The sequence below is a fragment of the Acanthamoeba castellanii genome (assembly GCF_000313135.1).
Source record: "Acanthamoeba castellanii str. Neff unplaced genomic scaffold scf7180000084679, whole genome shotgun sequence".
NCBI lineage: Eukaryota > Discosea > Longamoebia > Acanthamoebidae > Acanthamoeba > Acanthamoeba castellanii.
This window is the reverse complement of record NW_004457297.1, coordinates 53963-73386: the sequence shown is the minus strand read 5'-3', so window position 1 is coordinate 73386 and position 19424 is coordinate 53963. Positions and strand designations below refer to the sequence as shown.

The window sequence follows — 19424 nt, the reverse complement described above, 5'->3', positions numbered from 1 at the left end:
ACAACTCCAACAGTATGCGCTCCCTGGCGTCATGAAGGCGTCAGATCCCCTCAGATGCGCGTAGACGAACACCGACACGCCAGTGTACCTTCCTATGTGGGCCAGGATGCCATGGCGCCAATACAGCTGTGCGGCGAGCGGGAACGCCAGCAGACGGATAATGAGCCGGCCCATGAACCCCTGCGCGCGCACCAGTCGTGAGTCGTTTCACTCCAGACATAACACTCGAATCATCCGGACACCGTGAGCATAGGCCTAGCTTGTGTGCGCACCTTGGGTACGAACTCGAATCGATAGCACCGACCGAAGATCGACTCGCCTTCACCTGCACGTGTGACAAGAACACGTGTTGCGCATTAAGGCATCATCTCCTTGCGTGCGGGCGTGCGGGCGTGCGTGCGTGCGGTGAAGCGTACGGCAGTAGAGGGGCCACAGGGACGAGAGCTTGAGGGGCCGCACTTCGGGGAGCAGCGAGGGGATGAGGTACAGAGGCTCTTCCAGACTGGGGGCGGGGGCATTGGAACCGGCCTCGCCGCCCGAGCGCAGAAGGGCGGCGTAGTCGCCCAGCTTGTGGATGTGGGCGCCCACGGGGAACGACAGCTCGAACCGCTCCAGCAGGGAGAGGATGAACGGGTGCACCTGCGGCGGGTACGTGGGCACCCTCCAGATGTGGGGCAACGCCGAGTGAGGCATGACTCCGTTCCTGTCTGTGCGTGTGCGGTGGTCCGCGTGCGTGCGTGCGGTGCGAGCGTGCTGGTCAACAGGGAGCTGTTCGAGAGGCGAAGAAAGAAGTGGGAGGAGTGAAGTGGCGTACTTGCAGTAGTTGTGCTTGGTCGACACGACGGTGGACATGACGTTCATCAGCCATTGGGGCTCCAGGATGACCACGTCCTTGAGCTGCACCGACCCACACATCAGCGCCCACTACACTTGCAACACCCTCGGAGGGACGGACATGCGCGCGCACCTTTTCGTCGTTGGGGAAGTGGACCAGCGAGCCAAAGTTGTGCAGCAGCGAGGTGGCGGCCAGCAGGTCGTGCTCGCGTTCGATGAGGCACAGCCGGGCCAACGACCGGAATTCGTCCCAGGACATGATGGGCGGCATGCGTTCCTTGCCCTGCGCCACCAGCAGCTTTTCCAGCTCCAGGTAGTTGGAAGGAACCGGCTGGCCCATATGTTCCTGCACTCGATCGTCAGAAAAACGCACACGCACCACCGCACACGCACACGCGGAGGGGGAGGGGGAGGGGCGGAGCAAGAGGCGTGCCTGATTAGCGATGATGGATTGGAGGCTGCCGAGCAGCGCGTCCATGCCCTTGCCGTTGAGGGAGCTCACGAAGTGGATGCCCAAAATGTTGGGAAACCGGGCGCAGTACTTCTTCGTCAACCTGGAATAAAATGGAGGCCCATCAGCATGCACCAATCAAGGAATTTGCAGTAGAACGCAGGAATGAGAGGAATGTACCTCTGCTGCATGATGTTGAGATAGTCATCGGTACATCGTTCGTCCTCGGCATGGGTGCCGATCAGGAGGATCGGCGAGTTTCCTCCCGCAGTGCGGACGGAGCGCAGCCTGCGTGCAGTACCAAGGTGAGCATTCTCATGAGACACAAGAATGCAAGCTGGAGCGACTGAGGTTGGCCGCGTACCAGTATTCGACGTGGGACTGCTCGGGAGCGAGCAGGTTGAACACCACCACGTACAGCGAACGTTCCGAGAGGAAGAACTGGTGCGTGGAGTAGTAGATTTCTTGGCCTGCATCACAACGTGTGTCAGCAACCTCGACAACACCCATTCTGGGAGGGTGGTGGTGTTGAAAGCAAACCAGCAAAGTCCCAGGCGGAGAGCTCCATCATCGGCGCGTCGTTGCCCCAGGGCATGGCAAGGTTCCACGGGTTGATCTCAATACCGTCGGTGGACAGGGGGACGGCGTTGGCTGCACATGAGAAGAGAATCGGAGTTAAAACCTGAGCCGAAGGGTGTGGATTGGGAGAGAGCGGGCGTGTACTATTGTCGTCGTCAAGCACGGCGATCTGGCGGACCAGCTTCGCGCTGGGCGACCGGACTAAGGACCTGATCTTCTTCTCCCTCCGCTGCAGGGCGCGAAGCAGTGACGTTTTCCTGCGGAGAATATGCGCTTCACCAGGTTAGCCACAGTGCGGTAGTCTCAGACTGAGCCCGGCGCACATCGTACCCGACGTTTTCCTGGCCCACGAACATGAGTTTCATGCGGAAGCAGAGCTGCTGGCCCCGCAGAAGCTGGCTCAAGTACGAGATGACGCTCGACGACCCCATCGACACGATCTCCGGCGGAGGCGAACTGCAGCCATACACAACACGAGACAAGATATTAGAGGAATGTGGTGGCCTCATCGAGGAGAGGCTGTAGGTCACTACGTACCGAATGCACCCGTGTTGTGGCCCCACCTCGAGCGAGTGGAGCTGCATGGTACTCAGCTGGGCCGGCAACTCGGCGATCCAGTTGCCCTCGAGGTTCAGCTTGGTCAGCTGCTTGAGGTTGGCGATCTCGGCGGTGAGCGCGCGCAGCCGGTTGTTGCGCAGGTCCAGCTCCTTGAGCGCGCTCAGCGAGCCGACATCCGCGCTCAGCGCCGTGAGCCGGTTGTCGTTGACCAGGAGCCGCTCCAGGCGACTCCACTTGACAAAGCACCCGGCCGGGATCGACGCGATGGCGTTGTTGGCGATGTCCAGCGTGCGCAGCTGCCCCAGGAACCCGAACTCGACCGGCAGTGCCGCCGCGGTGTTGGCGGTGTCCGGCGTCTCCGCTCTGCCATGGACACAACACACATGCGCTCCGCCCAGTGAGAGGAGTACTGAAAATGAGGCGACTGTTTTTGAGGAATTCTACGTACGCAGGGATGCCGATGCGAACAGTGCCGAGGCGCTTCTTCCTGAGAAGCACCGATCCGTGCAGCCCGGTCGGCGGTGACGTGGGCGCGTCGGCCGATTTGGTCGGTCGGGCGAAGCCCAGGCAGTTGCGGGCGTGGAACTCCTCGAGGGAGGACAGCTGCCACAAATCGCCGGGCAGTTCGCATAGCTGGGGGTTGTTCGAGAGGTGCAGCACGCGCAGCTTGGCCAGGTGCGAGAGGCCCGGCTCGATCTTGACGAGCGAGCAGCTGGAGAGGTTCAGCGACTCGAGCCCCGTGAGGCTGGCAAAGAACCGCGCCGAGAGCGAGCTGATCGCGTTGTGGGCCAGATCGAGCGACACCAGCGACGGCACCAAATGAAGCACCTCTGGCACGCCTTCCTTTCCTGTAGCCAAGGAGTTTGATCACAGTCATTTATAAGTCCGACGCAGGTCTGGCGCATTGGGGGGGGGTGACGCACCATTGCCGCCGGTGAAGGCGTTGCCGGCGAGGCTCAGCACCTGGAGGCGGGTCAAGCACGACAGGTGCGCGGGCATGGCGGAGAGGCGATTGTGGGAGAGGTCGAGGTGGGTGAGGGCGCGGAGCTGGTGGGAGGGGAGCGCCGAGAGGTCCCACAGCCGATTGTGCGCGAGGCTGAGGCTGGCGAGGTGGACGAGCTGCGGCAGCGAGGCCACCAGGTGGGTGGGCAGGCAGGTCAGCAGGTTGTGGGACAGGTCGAGCGACCGCAGCGACGATAGAGGCGAGATGCTGAAGGCCAGGGTGCTGATGAAGTTCTGCGAGAGGTCGAGGGCGGTGAGCCTCGGTACGGGGAGAATAGATGGAGGCACCGTGTAGAGGAGGTGATTGCTCAGATTGAGCTCGACATCGCTTACGTCGTCGTGGTCGGCTGTGTGCGCCGAAGACCATCATAATTTGACATCGTCAGCGATGAGCCACCAGCAACCATATGTTTGTACATGATGACTTACCTTTAGAGGTCTCGAGGCGTATGGCTTTCACGGCCTGCTCCGTTGAAGAGTAACAGGCCCAGCGCATATAGTACTCTGCGATCACCCCGCCCCAAGACTGTGTGAGTACCACCACCGCGGCGATTGCGCGCAACGGTTGCCGATGGTGTACCAGTCCACAGTTTGACGTCGTTGGGCTGCGGCTGGAGAGGAATCGACAGATTGGGCTGGTAGAGGTCGCTCCGGAAGAGCTCCTCGTTCTCGTGGATGTAGCTCCACACCGAAACCGTGCTCGAGGAAAGCAGCAGCTTGCCTGGAAGAAGCGCGCGTGCGGGTCAGGCGACTGTTGTTTTTAACTCCGAATTCGCGTGTCTCCGGAGGTAGGAGTTACCTTTGATTCTGTCCTTCTGGCAATCAGCGAGGAAAGAGCCGAAGCGTGCGCTGTACACGGACTCGAGGAGGAACAGCAGGAGCACGTTGTCGAACTCGAACGCCTGTGGCGTTTGGCTCCACAGTTGCCACACTGGCGCACGAGCGAGTGTCAACAAAAAACCAAGCCCGCACGCGCGAATGAAGAACGGCCACGCACCCGCGTCGATGAACTGTGTGAACATGTGCGAGTGTTGCTTGGGCTGATACTTGTTCTTGTGCTGCTGGCCCCACTTGTGCACTACAGGCGCGCGCCAACGACAACAAACATGAGAGAGCGCCACCAGCCAGATAGTACGCGGGCGGGGGAGAGGGACACGAACCATAGGCCATCCACTCCTTCTCGATCAGGAAGCAGAAACCAACGACGGTGCGGAAGTACGGGTCCAAGCACACCTGCGGGGTAAGAGTAAGAGCATGCCGGTGAGCATTCGTTCATTTCGTGGCCAATCAAAGGCTGGAGGAGTCACACCTGGACAAGGCTTGTCACCTGCGGCACCGCGCCGTCGCCATCGGAGCTTTGGATGACCACCTTGACGCAGACTAGGTCAGAGATGTCCAAGGTGCGTTGGTAGTCACGAGCATCATGAGTTGATTGCAACGTACGGGTTCGCCGCGTTGCATGAGGTTGACCACCTCCGAGGTGGTGTTGAGCAGCTGTCGGATGCTCTCGAGCCAGTGCGTGGAATCGAGCGCCTCCTCCCAGGACTCCTTCAGCCTGTGCAGCGGCACCTCGTCCTCTCGCTTTTTGTCGCCCGCGCCCGGCTTCTTCTGTTGGCCGCGCGTGAAGCTGTTCGGGTCGAAGCTCTGAATGAGCGACGAGAGCTTCAGCAGGCTTCGGCTCACCAGCGCGGGCGCCAACAGGCCCGTGTTGTGGGTCACGATCAGCCCAGTCTCTGCACACGCGCGAACTGATGAGTTTGGTGGCATGACAAGAGCAGCATTGGATTGATCGCGTTAGCAAGTGCTGGACGGGAACGAACCGACTTTGATGGTCTCCACAGCGCCGGGCGCTGCTTCGGTCGGAGCGAGGTAGGTGAATTTCTTCCGCACGAGCGAGGTGTTGAAGACATGCAGTGCCTCGGCCCGCGGATGGAGAAGCAACACCTCGCCCAGCATGCTGCGCTGTTCGGCGATGGGCTGGTGGTTGCCGCGCTTGGATTCCAGACGCTTCGACTCGGTGCGCTTGCCGTCGAACGGGCTCGACGCTAGCGATACCGACGGGTCGCTGGTGAGCGTGAACTCCGACGTGCGAAGCAGACAGCCCCTGGCCACGGATTTGCTGTTCTGCCAGCAGAGGGCCAGCACCCACCGCTGCCACTTGTTCACTCCTTCGCCCAATTTTCCAATCATATCTGTGCGTGACCAATGGAGGGCAGGTGAGCCAAGTCCGATATGTCGCCTACACACGCCCCACCGCACACGCCACGGGGGGCGCACCGTCCGAGAGGGAAGCGGGGACGATGAAGCTGTTGGGGAAGTGGGGCAAGCTGTAGGACTTGTTGTAGGTGGTCACTCGCCAGTGATCGCCGCTGAGTTGCTGCCGTGCGAATTCCTTGTCGATGCGGTAGAGCGGCCACCCCTGGAGCTCGGAGCGAAGCGGGAACTTCTCCTCGCTCTGGAACGCATAGAGGTCACTGTGCGCCGCCATGAACGCCGTTAGCCTTGACTGCTGTGGCACGGCCGACTCATAGTGATATCACGCACAGTGATGGGAGGCTGAGTGGGTGGGTACCCGATCTTGGGCGGGAAGAGGAGGTGCTTGAAGAGGGAGTTGATGGTGCCGAGGGATTCGGGGTGGAGGAAGAAGAGGGAGATGACGCGGAAGTCCTTGCACGAAAGGAGGAACCCGGAAAGATCTCTTTCCTCGTGCTTCGCACTTTCCACCTTTGTCAAAAGCGAAAGCGGAACCGACTCATCCTGTGCGTTCTGTTGCACAAAAAAAGAATAACAAAAATAAAATAAATAAAATAAAAAGGAGGGTGAGCGTTGGGTCATCGGACACGACACAACACGGCACGGGACCCACTGGGGGGATCAGGATCACCTTGGAGAAGAAGATGAAGCGGTAGGTGGTCATCCAGAAGTGGCCCCAGCGCCCATCACTGCGGTGGTGCTGGGAGATGAAGACGCTGTCCTGCTTGGTTAGCACCCGCTCGCCCGGGAGCAGGCTCACCCCTTCCTCCTCCTCCCTCTTTGTGGCGGTGCTGCTACCGGCGGCTGTGGGCGACTTCTTGAGACCCGAGAGCCCGTGCTCCAGCCCTCGAAACGCGACGATCGGCACCGCTCGCGCCTCCTCGACTGTTCCAATCACCAGTCAGCCCCCAGTGCAGTGTGCCACGAAGCATTCAACGAATGTAACTGGCGCGTACCAGGCAGGTCAGGGGCCTCATTCTGTGTCCAAGAGAGGGGCGCGGAGGGCGTCGAGATCTTGGGCGCCTGGAGGACGAGATGCAGGGTCTCCACCCAGCGCCTGGCGTTGTCGTCGGTGTCGGCGGCGAGCACGTAGACGCGGCCCGACGAGGTCTCCACATCGAACACCTTGCGCTTGCCCGCGTCCGATTTACTGGAGGAGCTGGGACTGTCGGCCGCGCTGGTGGTGGCTCGGCTACCGCCCTGCACATCGACCCGTATGATATGTGCCACGTCGACCACGCCCAACGGCGTTGCATCTGCACCACCAGTGTAACGCACCCACACACAGCCATCAGCATAATTTTGTGCAACGAAGCCTCGCACATAAAAGTTTAAAAGCCGATTGGCGGGTGCTGGTCGCCAGCGAACGACGACACCGGTCGCGGCAGAGAGGAAAAAGGACCAGGCGGTCCGCGGGGAGGACAGTGCCTGCGTACCTCCTTTTTTCTTGTAGTAGGTGAGCGCGGAGGGGGTGAGGACGAAGTGTCGCCTCTGCCAGCGCTTCACTCGCGCTTTCTTGGGTGAGTGTTTGTGTAGCTTGCCCTCCAGCAGTGCCACACCCTGTCCGTGCCAGCACCAGCAGCGCAGCAGCAAAGATTAAAATTGGCGAAGGGTGGAGAGTTTTACAATAAGACCGGAGCTACGACGCACAGAACGAAGGGGGGGGGGATAAGAAGCCAAAGAGGCCAAGGAGAGTAGAGGAGGCGAGTACCAGTGAAGCGTGGCTTAGTGGCGAAGACATGATAGTCAGGACCACCGGAGGAGGGATCGACGCACGGAGCGGTTTTAACGTGCAGGCGCCTGAAGGGCGGCCAAGCGTGATTATCAAGGACCAGGAGCAGAGGCCTCCAGCTCCACGGGCATAAACTTGTCGAACAACAACACTCCGAGACGGCCAAGCGAGACGACACTACGGTCAAGCTCTTGTCCGCGGCTTTGGTGTCTTCGCGTACGGTTGCGGAGTGGGCCGGCTTCACAAGATCTTTTCGGCTTTGCAACCGCAAAACTCTTTTCCTGTCCAAGAATGCAAAGAATTACCTAATTGTTAAGCAATCATTTACGAAACATTCCAACGTGCAAATTCAAATTCCACCGATCCACGAAGCGTGTAACAAAAGGAAAGCTAGTTCTATCAACGCCCGGGCTACTTATGTGGCTGCTGGTATGGCGCAACACGCGTCGGCCTTTTCCTCCTCGTCATGTACAATCTCGTTCAAGTCTAAGTCTTGAAAGGCGCCTCACCGCCAAGGCAAGGACTAGAATTGAGGTTTTCGCTGGCCGGCAGCGGAGGCGGACCTTCGCTCGGCGACGCTGGCATCGTTGAGGTGGGTGATGTTGGTGATGATCTCGGCCATCTTCATTTGCACTTCGCCCACCTCCCTCTGCAGCTCCACGCACTCCCTGTCCTTGTCCGCTAGCTTCTGCTTGAGGGCTCGGTTCTCCTCCGCCACCTTCAGTTGCACCACACCACCAACAACGTCAACACGAGTACCGAGGCAGACCCACTCCCGGGATCTGGCGTCCTCCTTGGAACCAAGACCTCGAGGCAATGAACACACGCCCAGATCGGGGAGTAAGTATTCGTACCACGGCCATCGCCAGCTCGAGCGCCTGCACTTTCGTCTTGAGCTCGGTGAAGTCGCGCAGCCGCTTGCTCACGGCCTGTGCGAGTGCGTCCTCGCTCACCTCAGCCAACGAGTCGGCAGGTCCTGCTGCTGCTCTCCTCCCCGGGTGTGGTTAGCATCCGGCGATGCAGCGTCAATCGTTGAGGCTTAACACAGGCACCTGTGGGCGTGGGAAGGGGCTCTTCATCTTCAACGGCGGCGAGGGATGGAAAAGATCGTCGCATGGGGGGAGGTGGCGGCACGGAATCCATTGTTCGCCCAGGCGAATTGTGTGGCGATTCTTTGTGATTCTTTCGACTGGCGCGGCGGAATGGCAGCTGAGGGGCGTGAGCAGAGGTTGATGGCTCGGATGCGCTTCTCTCGATCAACAAATCGCCTAAATCGGATAAATCTAATTTGACGTAGCGAGGTCGGCGTGATTCTGAAGAGTTGGCAGATGTAGAAGCTGATGTTGTAGAAGATGTGGCGAATCTTACCGGGGGCGTTATGAGCATCAACAGTGGTCTCTCGACCGACCCTCTTCTCCAATCCTTAGCTTTGTGTCCGTTGGTTGCCCAAACCTTTTCTTATTTTCCTTATTTTCTCTGCAGAGGCGTCTCGGGTGGGGGCTGCGTTGAAGAGATGTATTGGAGAGGACATGAGGTAGAGACATAGAGTGGTGGTGGCGCGTTGGTATGGTGGCCTCGGGTGATGGTGAACACGTTCGGGTGCGGAGGCCACCAACAGCGGTGGCGTGAAAAACCAAGACAAAAATGTGGCGTTGATGTGGCGTGGGCCAGGGAGGTGTGATTGCTCACGTTCGCCTTCTTACTTACGGGTGTACCTGAGAAGGCACGGGTGAGCGGGACCTGCACCGTAGAGAGACACATGAAGATATCAAGCATGAGGTTTTGAGTGATAGGTGCAGGTGCATGTTGTAAGGTTGATTGAGGCACGCACCGACGACCATGGCGGTGTAGTCGGGCTTGGGGAGCTCGCCGACAAGCTCGATGTCGAAGTTGCGCAGGAGAACGGACCAAATGGTCTTGATCTGGAGGTAGGCAAAGTTCTCGCCCATGCAGCCGTGACGGCCGGCGCCGAAGCCGACGAAGCGGTACTTCTGGGCCTGCTTGTCCTCCTCCACGAACCGCTCGGGGTTGTACTGATCGGCGTTAGGGAACACTTCCTCCACCCGCATGCTGAGAGCCGGCGACACGAATACAGTATCACCTGAGAAATAAAAATAAAATCAGCCAATGCCTTCAATTTTCAATTCAACGGAACGGCACGACTGCACCGGGGAGGGGTGGGCGCACCTTCGGGAACGTAGTAGTCCTTGTAGGAGAAGGGCTTGATGACCTTCCTCATGACGAAGAGAAGGGGCGGGTACATGCGCAAAGCCTCCTTCACGCAGCGGTGCAGCTTGTCCATCTTGTTGAGAGCCTCCATCGTCAGCTCGTCGCCGAACTCCTTTCTGATTTCCTGTGTTCGTTGCGAGGCCGCGTAGCACGACGAGTCAGTAACGTGCACGTGATAGCGTTACATGCTCTGCTGGAATAGGCACACACCTCCTGCTCCTCCAAAACGCCAGGGAGGAACTTCTTCTTGTTGTTGGCCTCGAACAGCAGGAGACCAGTCCACGAGCCGGTCACCGACGAAGTGTGCTGACCAGCAAACAGCAGAGCAATCATCAGACCTGTCGCGACGTGAAGTGTTGGGTGAGTCACCAGAGACACGCATCTAGGACGAATGGGCGCCCGAGAGGGGTGCAGACGTACCGGTGATTTCCTCATCGTTGAGCGCCTGCTCCTCGCCACGGTAGCGGGCGTCCATGAACACCTGCAGACAGTCGTTGTGCTTGACCTCGGGGTTGGCCCTGCGCTCGTCGATGATCTTCTTGAACATACGCACCATCGCCAGTCTCGCCTCGTCCCTCCTGTTACCACCGCGGCCATGGTGGTGAGCGCTACTGCCCGGAAAGGAGGGAAAGGGAAGAGGGGGAGCAGGTAACAGTACCGCTTGTGGGCGGGGATGGGGAGGTAGGGGAAGAAGACGCTGATGGGGAGGAGTCCCTCGTCGAGCGTCTGGTACAGCTTGGCCACCTCGGTGAAGAGGTTCTCGCGGATCTCCTTGCCCATGAGGCAACGGCTGGCCGTCAGAATAATCAGCTCGGCCAGCGCGTCCCTGATGTCAACAGTCTGTGTGCATCGACGCCCCCGTGTCGTGGTGAGCTCTTAACCGAAGTGGAACGGTGCAACGCCAAAAACAAGAGGTGGTGGTGGGCGTCGTACGCCGGACTTGTCCCACTTGGCGAAGAAGTCCTCGGCCTCCTTGACGATGAGGGGCACGTAGGACTGGAGAGCCTTGGTGCTCAAGCTCGCCGCAATGAACTTCAGCTGCTGGTTCCTGTGGGCCAGATCGGCGCCGTAGACCACGTTCGGGCCGAAAATGGGGACCGAGAACTGGTAGGGCTCGTCCTGCGACAGCTCGGCGTCGCCCTGCAGCGAAAAAGGGGGCGGTCAACGTTTGGTCGATGGTGGCGAGTCACTGCCACTCTACCAGACCGTATAGAGGTAGAAGCCAAGCGGGGACTCCTCCGTACCTGAGAGAAGAAGGGAACGTGCGCATCGGGGCCGACCAGGAACGTGAGACGCTGGCCGAACACCTTCATCGTGAAGATGTCGCCATACTACACACACGACAACGTTTGATCCACATGCGGAGGAAGGCAGTCAGTGCGCGTGCATTAATAACCAATAATAATTTCGGACAAATAAAAACAAAATAAAAATACAAAAAGTTGCAAAATACAAAAATAGAACAAATGGGAGAGGGGGAGCAGGAGGAGCTGTACCTTCTTGTAGGCGTCGGTGGTGTACTGGAGAGGACCACCGGCGAAGCTAAGGCCGCTGCCCACGAACGGGATGAGCGAGGAAACCACCGGCGGCAGGTTGTAGCCGCCGTACTGCATCAGAGAAATTGAAATTAACAAAAGTAGTGAGAAATCGCTCGCATTCCAAGCTGAATGTGAAAACCATGCATAAACATGCACGTATGAGGGGGTCGATGAGGCGAAATCTATGGGCAACCACAAGGGTCTGATGGAATACCTTGCGCCATTCACGGACTTTGACGATGAGAGCGAGGAGGGCCACGAGGACCAGCGGGCCGAATATGAAGGGATGCGCGGAGAAGAGCTCAAGGGCCGCGGCGGCAACCATCCTCGACAGATTCAGAAGATGGAGGAGGGCGAAGGACCGGAGGGCGGGAACAAAACTACAAAACAAAATGACGGAGGCGGAGACCAACCGGACCGCCCATTTTATGCGTATTACCTGCCCAATGGGCTACTTGTGTCTGAGGAATTTGGAGTAGCCCTTGGCCACCCGCTCAGGAAAGACTGTGGCCCAATGATGGTACGGTTGTACAACCTCACCACCATGAGGTGGTGCCAACAACACCTTGTTGTTGTAGTTGCCGCATGTTCGGACGTGGCCACGTTTCAAGTTGTATCTGTTGATTACTGCGTCGCGGCCTTCAAGGTCTGGGTGTGGGCCGATTGAGAGAACGCGGGTTGGGGGCTGAGTGGTGATGGGACCTCCTGAGTCAGTCCTGACAGTCAAATCGCAGAATCGCATCAGGCCACTACGATAGAAGTTTGCGTGAATGAGTGGGATCTTATCATTCGTGTACACCCAAAGAGCTTGCCTGTGGTCAGGCCTTGCTGGGTTGGAGAGCTCGGGAGGTGAGTTCGTAGCCAAGAAACACGACCGAGTTCGCGGGGAAGGCGCGCAGCACACACGGGACGTAGCCTCGATAGAACCCGAGCACTCCTGCGCACACCGAATCACTCGCTCATCAGGAGGTGGTGCATATCTTCACAACAGGGATGATGATAGGACACTGACCCTTGGAGTGGTAGATGTTCTTGACCGTCGCCACGAGCGAGGAACCGGCACCGTGCCCCCTCTGCGTTTGCATCTGCGTTTTGACTACGACACGACAACCCACCAACCCACCAGGGTTAGTTTAGACGACGTAATCAGGAGGAGCAGGGCATCGCGAGGAAGGGAGAGTGCGCACTCAAGTCGAGCGGGTAGTTGGCGGTCCAGAACGCGATGCCTCCGATGCCGCCCGCCGTCAACAGCACCCACCATGAGGGCTAGCCACGCAAACCGAGTCAATGACGTCGACATCATTGACCGTGAAGAGCCGAGGCACGAGGTAGTACCGGTTCATCGCCTTGGCGAAGGAATCGCTTGGCGGCCTCGTAGGTGCCGAAGTAGACGGGACTGCCAATGAGGCGCGTGCCGATGGTGGGCGCGAGGCCGGCGAAGAATCCCCTGGCGCCCTCGCTGCGAAAGATCTTCCTCACGCAATCGATCGGTCCGCTGTAGAGCTTTTCAGTGCCTGGGACCAAGCCATTCACAGTCAGAGCCGCCACACAATCATCATCATCACTCACACACACTAGCGCCACCAGAGACCCAACAGCAGTACCTGCACTTTGCACTTGCAGCCGCAGCTTGACGACCTCGATTGGACACAGGATGGTGGAGTACACGGGCGCCGTCATCTCGGCGGCGACGATGATCTGTGTACACCGTTCGATCGTCGGTTGAGCTTACAAGAGTGGAGTTGGGCGCTACCACGGACCTGTGGCAGGGTGAGTGGGCTTGTAGGGTCCCTCTTGAACGAGGCGACGATCTTCTTCATTTGGCTGTTGATGGCGAACATGACCGCGTTGGTGAAGCCGGTCAGGGCCAGCGGTGGGCTCAGTCCTTTGTACAGGCCCTTAACCTGCTCAAGCCGCGCGCGGAGAGGGTCAAGTAGTTGCCCCGCCAAAGGTAACTACATCGCCACACAATGATCCCAAGTGTAGCACACACACACGCACACCAGCTCACTACGCCCTCCACGCTCCGCTTCCGCCCTCCGCCGCTGAGCGTACCCCTTCATGTCGCAGAGTCTGCACGAGGCAATCCCACGGCCCACGGTACTGTGTGAACCCGACCCTGCCCGACGCCTGCAGGCGCACTGTGTGTGGCAGCCCAGGGGGCAGCAGACGCGGTGAGCGCAATTCAGCCACGCGCTCTGCCGCCAGAGGCAGGAGGACGAGGGTCTTACGTACCCTTGACCGTGTCAAAGGGGTGGCCTACGAACGCGGTTGCAGGGAGAACGAGAACGAGCCAGCGCGACGTAAGCCGCCAGCACCTTGGTAGGCTTTGAGGGGGGGGGGCAAAAAAGGAGAGGGGTGGCGTGGGGGAGTACCGACGAGGGCCTGGGCCATGCCACCGACGGTGCCGGCGAGCAGATCGACACCCACCGCGCGCAGCCATCCAGCACCTTCGCCCGTGCTGTGGCTCATCTTCCGGACGTGACAGTGGCCCACTGCCCTCTTGTCTCCGGCACGCGCGGAAAGAGGGAAATTACTGACGACAGCTGCTCAGACCTCAACGGATCGACACGAACAAAGACACCAGAACGGAAGAGATCTCTAAGAATGTGGTGGTTGTTCGTGGTGAGTGCGCTGATTGAGCTTGCCGCTGGCGCAGCGTCGCTCTTTTCGCCTAGCTCTATACCCGCCTTCAACAAGGTGTGCCCCCTCCTATCGCGTGCCAGGCCTCTGGCAACGTTTGTCGACGATTTAATCAATCAATTCAATCGATTAACGCCTCGCTTTTGTCAGCTCACTACGGGCCAGGGCGCTGAGGCTGTGCGGTGGTGGTCAGTCGCAGTGATTTCTCTGGGCGCAGCCGCCTTCTTGGTGCGAAATGGTGAGACGATTGGCCCTAGCCCCTTCTTTCACCTCCCAACCAGCTTGCCCTAACTTCTCCTACCCACACACTGGCCAGCGCCGGACAGCGACGTGGGCAAGCAGGCCATCGGCTTCGGGATGTTGATCTACAACATCTTCCTCTCCATCTTTTGCCTCCGCGACTACCCCAAGGCTTCCGTACCTTCTGCCTTCCTCCACCGCCGATGTGTGCTGCCAATGTCCCGCGATCCTAACCTTCGTTATGGGCGTGGTGTGCGTAGTCGGTGGGCGTGCTGGTGCACATTCCGCTGGCCGTGGGCTTCCTGTACTGGCTGAAGACGAGCACCGCCTTCTTCTCCTTCTGATTGCGTTTGCCATCCCAACACTTGTTCATTCTACATTCCCCTTCTCCTCTCATCAACTCTTGGAGTTGTTGAATGTTGTAAACACTGTTGTTTGTTTTTATTTTATTTTACTGCTGTAGGTTTCAGGTTCAGTAATGGTTGGTGGAGGGGAGGTAGTCATACGACACTCTGTTCCGCCGGCGGTACAGGCACACGCCCACGAGCGCGGCGACCAGTATCAACAGGCCAGCTCCCACTGCGCTGCAGGCAATGATGGCGATCGCCCACTCGGGCAGGGCCGGATCGTTATCAGGCCGCCGCGAGGGAGACGGGGAGGGCGATGGTGACGCGGGCGTGGGGAAGTAGGCGCCGATGGTCGAGTTGCTCCCCTCCAGCGCGAAGATGGCCCAGCAGCACAGGGGCTGATCCGAGCAATCGTGATAGCACGGGGTGGTGTTGGCCACCAGCTGCTTTTGGTCGCAGGTGTCGCCGTAGAAGAACTCCATGTGGAGGACCTGGCACGAGCGGTTGCCCTGCGTCAAGTTGGCGGCTAGCACGGTGTAGGCTTGGAAGGCCTTCGGGGTAGAGGAGCCCCGGTACTCGCCCGGCTGAGTGATGCAGGTATCGACCTGGGCCTTGCCGTGGGCGACGCCAGGGATGCACGACTGTGGCCGGCCAGTGTTGCATCCGCCGCTGCAGAAGGTGACCGTCTCGGCACTCACCGAGCCGACGACGAGCAGTAGTAGCGCAGGCACGAAAAGGCAAGGCGCGGTGGTCGGCATGATGGTGTGCGGGGGTGACAGTTTCGTGTTGGACTGGATAAACGGTTTTTTTCTGTTTTTAACGTCCGGACCAACCACACCGCGGCCATTTTTCAGGGATGCCGGAGGGCGAAAGTAGACAGAGGTCTCGTGCGCTCCGTGGTCCTCAAGAGGAAGGTCGCGCTTGGGAGGCCGCTCCGTTGGGGCGTTGGCCGTGTGCGGGCGTCCTCTCTCGTCCTGACACCAGATGGCTCTCGCGCGTCGGCAGCATGGATGTGACGGTGGAGGCCAGGGCGCCGGCCGAGTGGGCTACGAGGCCGGGCACTCCAGCAAGCGGCCGTGCGGCCAACTGCAACAGCGAGTCGACCGAGCCGCCTTCCCCCTGCTGCTGCCTCTGCTTGGTCAAGTAATGAAAAGCGGTGAGCTCGGCGGCATGCGTGGTGTAGGCCATTACAATGCGGGCGACCATGGTTGGGTGGTGGCAGGTGATGGGTGGGTACCTGAGGGTGCAGGCGTGGGGCATCGACGCTCGAGCGAGGGGACAGGAGGCCGGCGGAGGAGCTCGAGCCCCTTTCCGACGAGTGGCGCAGCCCTCCGGCACGACCTCCAAGGCTGCTGGTGCTGCTGGTGCCGCGAGAGGTCGACGAAGACGAAGCCAACGGCGTCATGGAAGCCGGCGGTCGACATTGACGCGCGGGCTGGTCGAGGCTCTACCGCAGATGATGCTGACCCAGCAGCTGCTGCAGCAGGCGATGCCCCTCGTCCAAACTCGTGTGGGCTCTTTAAGGTGGGTGTCGTGTAATGTGTCAGTAAAGGTCAGGCATGGAGAGCAGGATTGAACGCACCCGCACGACGCTCCTGGCGGACTCGCGGAAGAGGTCGCTAGTGCTGCTGCCGAGGCCGGTGACGAAGGAGAGCGGAGCGCCGAGCACCGAGAGATGGCCCAGCAGCTTGCCGATCTGCTGCTGCACCTCGCCGGCGTAGTGTCGCTTCACCCGCTCCACGAACTCCTCCCGCGTCGACAGCGTGTTCCGCACGAACAGCGCACTGTTGTGATGTGTGAAGCACCACATGTTTGCGATGAGACATGATGACGACGACACATGATGCGGGTGGAGAGCGGTACTTGAAGCGTAATGGCGCGGCGTCGATGTTGGCGAGGCCGCCGGTCCACGACAAGATGGAGTGGAGCGAGGAGTAGTCGAAGCCCGAGACGTACTTGAAGCTCAGCCGGCACGCCACCGGGTGCAGATCCAGTTGGCCCAAACACAGCGCCCTACAAAAATTTATAGAAGTATCAGAAGTGTGGTTGTGGTTGTGGTTGTGTGTGTGTGTGTGTGTGTGTGTTGTGTGTGGTGTGTGTGTCGCGTGCGTGCGTGCGTGCGGTTCAGCGCTGCTTAATCTGCATAGAATGGGCACGCGTGCGTACTTGTTCTCGGTGATGGCGGGAGGCTCGAAGAGACAGGACGACGATAGCGTTGAAGAAGAAGAAGAAGAAGAAGAAGAAGAGGACGAAGACGCAGAAGGGAAGAGTAGGGCGAGGGCCGCGGCGGCGTTGGTGTCGGGCGAGTCGGGTGACGAGGTGGCCCGAAGGAGGCCCTGCAGCACGCGGTCCTTGAAGTCCATGAGCTTCATCAGGATGGCGCCCTCGGCGTTGATGTCGAACGGCTGCACCGCGACGCCGACGTACTTGAAGTAGTCGGCCCCGATGTCCCCCGCTCCGCGCGCCTTGACCGCAGTGACGTGGACAAAGTTGCTGACCTCCGCCATCGAGCGTTGCGACAGGGCCCTTCGCGATGATGAAGATGACGATGACGACGACGACGATGACGGTGGTCGGAGGGGCGCGAGGAGTGTGGGGAACGGTGTCGATGGGAGGAGGTTGAGGAGGCGGAGGTCGCGCACGGTGAGCTCGGCCTTGTGGTATAGGTCCGACGAGGAGAGGTAGAGGTAGGGCGTGGTGATGGCCGCCCGCACCAGTGGACCCGACGCGTCGTCGATCAGCGACAGCACGATGCTGTCGACCATCACCTGCGCCTCCCAGGCCAGCCTCTCCACCGGCTCCTGCGCCCCTTCCGGCTCCTTTCGCACCATCTCCCTGTCGCACCCATTCAGTCGTCAGCCATCACCGCCCCACTGCGGCAACATGCAAAGGCGAGAGTAGTGCATCGTACATGGTCGTGCCGCGTCGTCGCAAGGCTCCCTCCGAGATGCGGAGGATCGTCGTGGGACCCGATGGCAGGACTTCCACCAGCAACACCACCGGCTGGAAGGTCTGAATCGGCGGATACCTGCCATCACGCGAAAAAAAGATAAGAAAAATTAACAATCATAGTATTTTATAATAATAAATAAATGAATAAATAATGAAATCAAAAGAAGAGGCGCACCTTTTGAACTCGTTGAGGGGAACGCTGAGGACGACGTGCCGAGCGTCGGGAGAACGGGAGAGGATCTTCATGTGGACCGTCCACTCGTGCGTCGGGTCGTCCCACCCGAAGGCAGTCGTGCAGTGCGGCAGCACCTCCTCGATCATCGTCGTTGTGGGGCCGCTCGGCTGTTGCTCCTGCAGATTGGAAGATAAGATGACGAAGGTGAGCATGGTTAAATGATGAGGATGCCAAAGGGGCGGCAAGGACTCCCCGTGGAAGCGTACCCGAGGCTTCTGGCGGAGGAGGATGGAGTAGGAGGAGAGGTTCTCGATGCGGTAGAGCGGGTGGGTCATGTTCTCCGGTCGCAGGATGATGTACTGGGTCGTCTCCGCCAGCCTGATCTCGACCCGCACCAGTGGATGGACCGGGTGCTTGCTGCTCTCCTGCTTCTGCTGCTGCTGCTGGCGCCTACACAAACAGAGGATAAGGTACGGCGGCGTTGGCGGCTGGTTGTGGTCGTGTTGCATTGTATATTGTGTGTGTTGTGTGTTGTGTGCGTGTCGTGTGCGTGTCGTGTGCGGACCATGTCGCGACGGACCTGAGGGTGAAGGTAACGGGCTGCGGCACGTTGACGAGGAACGGGCCGGACCACTTGGAGGGCGGGTCGAGCAGGCGCACGCAGAGGTGGCGCGGGCGGATGTCGCGTGCGGGCCAGTGCCACGGGAGGGCCTCGTCGGGGAGCAGCCGGAAGACCTCCTGCGTGCCGGCCTGCCTATACTCCACCGGCACCTTGAGCCGGTTGACCAGCACCCGGTAGGGCGCGAAGGTGACCACGCGCGTGCGCCAGAAGGGGCCGGGTGCCTCGTGCGCCGCCACCGCGATCTGGAAGACGGCGGGCGTGGCGGGGTCCTCGAGGGCCAGCACGCCCGACGCCCCGGCCGCGAGGTTGAGCGCGGGCGAGAGGCGGGACGTGGCCAGACGCACGAACACCTGCTGCTGGGGCGGCTGCTGGCTCGAGGACGAGTAGTTGCCGCCCCCGCCTGCCATCGACAACATGAGAGTCTCCGGCTGCGGCGCGGCCCACTGCGCTCCCTCCTTGTACCTGATTCACACCATTATCACGGCGTCAACGCCGCCGTCTTGACCATCGCCACGCATCCAACATTGGGCAGCATTGCCGACCGGCAACGACATGGCCTACCACCCTCAACAGGGAAGCGGTGCGTACCAGTTGCGGGGATCGCCCTCGAGTCGTCGTGCTGCGTGTGCGGGCGGTACCTTCGGTTGGCCAGGAATGCGGGTTCGTTCGTGCTGGTCGCCCTAGGTACGACATGAACAGGTTTGTTGAAGAAGCGAGACGCGAGAAGCGAGAAGCAAGACACATGCTGTTGATGTGCGTACCTGGAGATAGTGGAGGCGGATGCCGGTTTTGTTGATAAGCCAGTAGTCGGCAAAAATCCGGACGTGGCACACCTCCCCAGTGTCCTTCTTCTGCACCATGCGCAATCTGTTGTGTGAAACGCATCCCGTTAGTATGGTGAGACCCACCACCGAAGTGCGTTGAAAATGCTGGTAATGGCGTAAAACAGGGTGCAGCCGTACTGTATGGGCTGCTGCTGGTCGTCCAGGATGCTGATGAACTTTGCATTCTGACGACCGTGCACCAAGACTCCCGTGCTCCACTGGAAGTTGGAGATCTGCAAGTACACGAAGTAAGAAATGGACAACAAATTCGGCAAATAAGTCATGTGAATGAGAAACACACAACGGCAATGCTAGCTGGCTGGCAGGGTGAGGGTGACCTGAATTGTTAACGCGAGCCGGGTCTTCATCGTGGTGACATCGAAGATGTGAAGGTCTGTTTCCTGCCCTGGCACAAGCGTTCCGCTCATCATTGCGCTGAAGCACT

General features: G+C 59.6%; 6 protein-coding genes and 1 pseudogene across 6 annotated transcripts in view; 1 reads left to right on the top strand and 6 right to left on the bottom strand.

Annotated features, from left to right (window-relative positions):
- ACA1_372740 (leucine rich repeat domain containing protein) overlaps nucleotides 1-7418 on the bottom strand; it is a gene marked incomplete at both ends in the record, with an annotated part of 9419 nt that extends 2001 nt beyond the window's left edge. Inside the window, 28 exons of the mRNA XM_004334248.1 lie at nucleotides 73-180; nucleotides 273-325; nucleotides 417-703; nucleotides 815-897; nucleotides 968-1180; nucleotides 1337-1388; nucleotides 1466-1573; nucleotides 1650-1755; nucleotides 1826-1936; nucleotides 2009-2121; nucleotides 2195-2320; nucleotides 2402-2785; nucleotides 2871-3270; nucleotides 3346-3771; nucleotides 3854-3928; nucleotides 4005-4145; nucleotides 4224-4355; nucleotides 4422-4502; nucleotides 4585-4657; nucleotides 4734-4793; nucleotides 4868-5157; nucleotides 5245-5616; nucleotides 5702-5898; nucleotides 5997-6181; nucleotides 6291-6562; nucleotides 6634-6933; nucleotides 7114-7237; nucleotides 7389-7418. Of these exons, the coding sequence (XP_004334296.1) occupies nucleotides 73-180; nucleotides 273-325; nucleotides 417-703; nucleotides 815-897; nucleotides 968-1180; nucleotides 1337-1388; nucleotides 1466-1573; nucleotides 1650-1755; nucleotides 1826-1936; nucleotides 2009-2121; nucleotides 2195-2320; nucleotides 2402-2785; nucleotides 2871-3270; nucleotides 3346-3771; nucleotides 3854-3928; nucleotides 4005-4145; nucleotides 4224-4355; nucleotides 4422-4502; nucleotides 4585-4657; nucleotides 4734-4793; nucleotides 4868-5157; nucleotides 5245-5616; nucleotides 5702-5898; nucleotides 5997-6181; nucleotides 6291-6562; nucleotides 6634-6933; nucleotides 7114-7237; nucleotides 7389-7418 (4902 nt within the window). The remainder of the gene's footprint in view (nucleotides 1-72; nucleotides 181-272; nucleotides 326-416; nucleotides 704-814; nucleotides 898-967; nucleotides 1181-1336; nucleotides 1389-1465; nucleotides 1574-1649; nucleotides 1756-1825; nucleotides 1937-2008; nucleotides 2122-2194; nucleotides 2321-2401; nucleotides 2786-2870; nucleotides 3271-3345; nucleotides 3772-3853; nucleotides 3929-4004; nucleotides 4146-4223; nucleotides 4356-4421; nucleotides 4503-4584; nucleotides 4658-4733; nucleotides 4794-4867; nucleotides 5158-5244; nucleotides 5617-5701; nucleotides 5899-5996; nucleotides 6182-6290; nucleotides 6563-6633; nucleotides 6934-7113; nucleotides 7238-7388) is intronic.
- A 514-nt stretch (nucleotides 7419-7932) lies between these two features.
- Nucleotides 7933-8795, bottom strand: ACA1_372730 (uncharacterized protein; the record flags this gene model as incomplete). Its single annotated transcript, XM_004334247.1, has 3 exons — nucleotides 7933-8127; nucleotides 8264-8385; nucleotides 8462-8795. 3 exons carry the CDS (start codon nucleotides 8793-8795, stop codon nucleotides 7933-7935), a joined length of 651 nt encoding a protein of 216 aa, XP_004334295.1.
- Nucleotides 8796-9108: 313 nt separating this feature from the next.
- Nucleotides 9109-11501, bottom strand: ACA1_372720 (obtusifoliol 14alphademethylase, putative; the record flags this gene model as incomplete). Its single annotated transcript, XM_004334246.1, has 10 exons — nucleotides 9109-9149; nucleotides 9241-9510; nucleotides 9597-9762; nucleotides 9849-9976; nucleotides 10059-10216; nucleotides 10297-10478; nucleotides 10572-10778; nucleotides 10883-10969; nucleotides 11135-11245; nucleotides 11391-11501. 10 exons carry the CDS (start codon nucleotides 11499-11501, stop codon nucleotides 9109-9111), a joined length of 1461 nt encoding a protein of 486 aa, XP_004334294.1.
- A 493-nt stretch (nucleotides 11502-11994) lies between these two features.
- ACA1_372710 lies at nucleotides 11995-13648 on the bottom strand (annotated as a pseudogene).
- Nucleotides 13649-13783: 135 nt separating this feature from the next.
- On the top strand, nucleotides 13784-14403 carry ACA1_372700 (uncharacterized protein; the record flags this gene model as incomplete). Its single annotated transcript, XM_004334245.1, has 4 exons — nucleotides 13784-13876; nucleotides 13970-14057; nucleotides 14136-14236; nucleotides 14320-14403. 4 exons carry the CDS (start codon nucleotides 13784-13786, stop codon nucleotides 14401-14403), a joined length of 366 nt encoding a protein of 121 aa, XP_004334293.1.
- A 128-nt stretch (nucleotides 14404-14531) lies between these two features.
- On the bottom strand, nucleotides 14532-15164 carry ACA1_372690 (uncharacterized protein; the record flags this gene model as incomplete). Its single annotated transcript, XM_004334244.1, has 1 exon — nucleotides 14532-15164. One exon carries the CDS (start codon nucleotides 15162-15164, stop codon nucleotides 14532-14534), a length of 633 nt encoding a protein of 210 aa, XP_004334292.1.
- A 785-nt stretch (nucleotides 15165-15949) lies between these two features.
- ACA1_372680 (uncharacterized protein) lies at nucleotides 15950-19347 on the bottom strand (the record flags this gene model as incomplete). The annotated part of the gene is made up of 11 exons (XM_004334243.1): nucleotides 15950-16190; nucleotides 16270-16419; nucleotides 16573-17241; nucleotides 17318-17434; nucleotides 17534-17709; nucleotides 17800-17983; nucleotides 18114-18598; nucleotides 18794-18835; nucleotides 18917-19022; nucleotides 19118-19212; nucleotides 19318-19347. 11 exons carry the CDS (start codon nucleotides 19345-19347, stop codon nucleotides 15950-15952), a joined length of 2295 nt encoding a protein of 764 aa, XP_004334291.1.
- Between the last annotated feature and the right edge of the window lie 77 nt (nucleotides 19348-19424).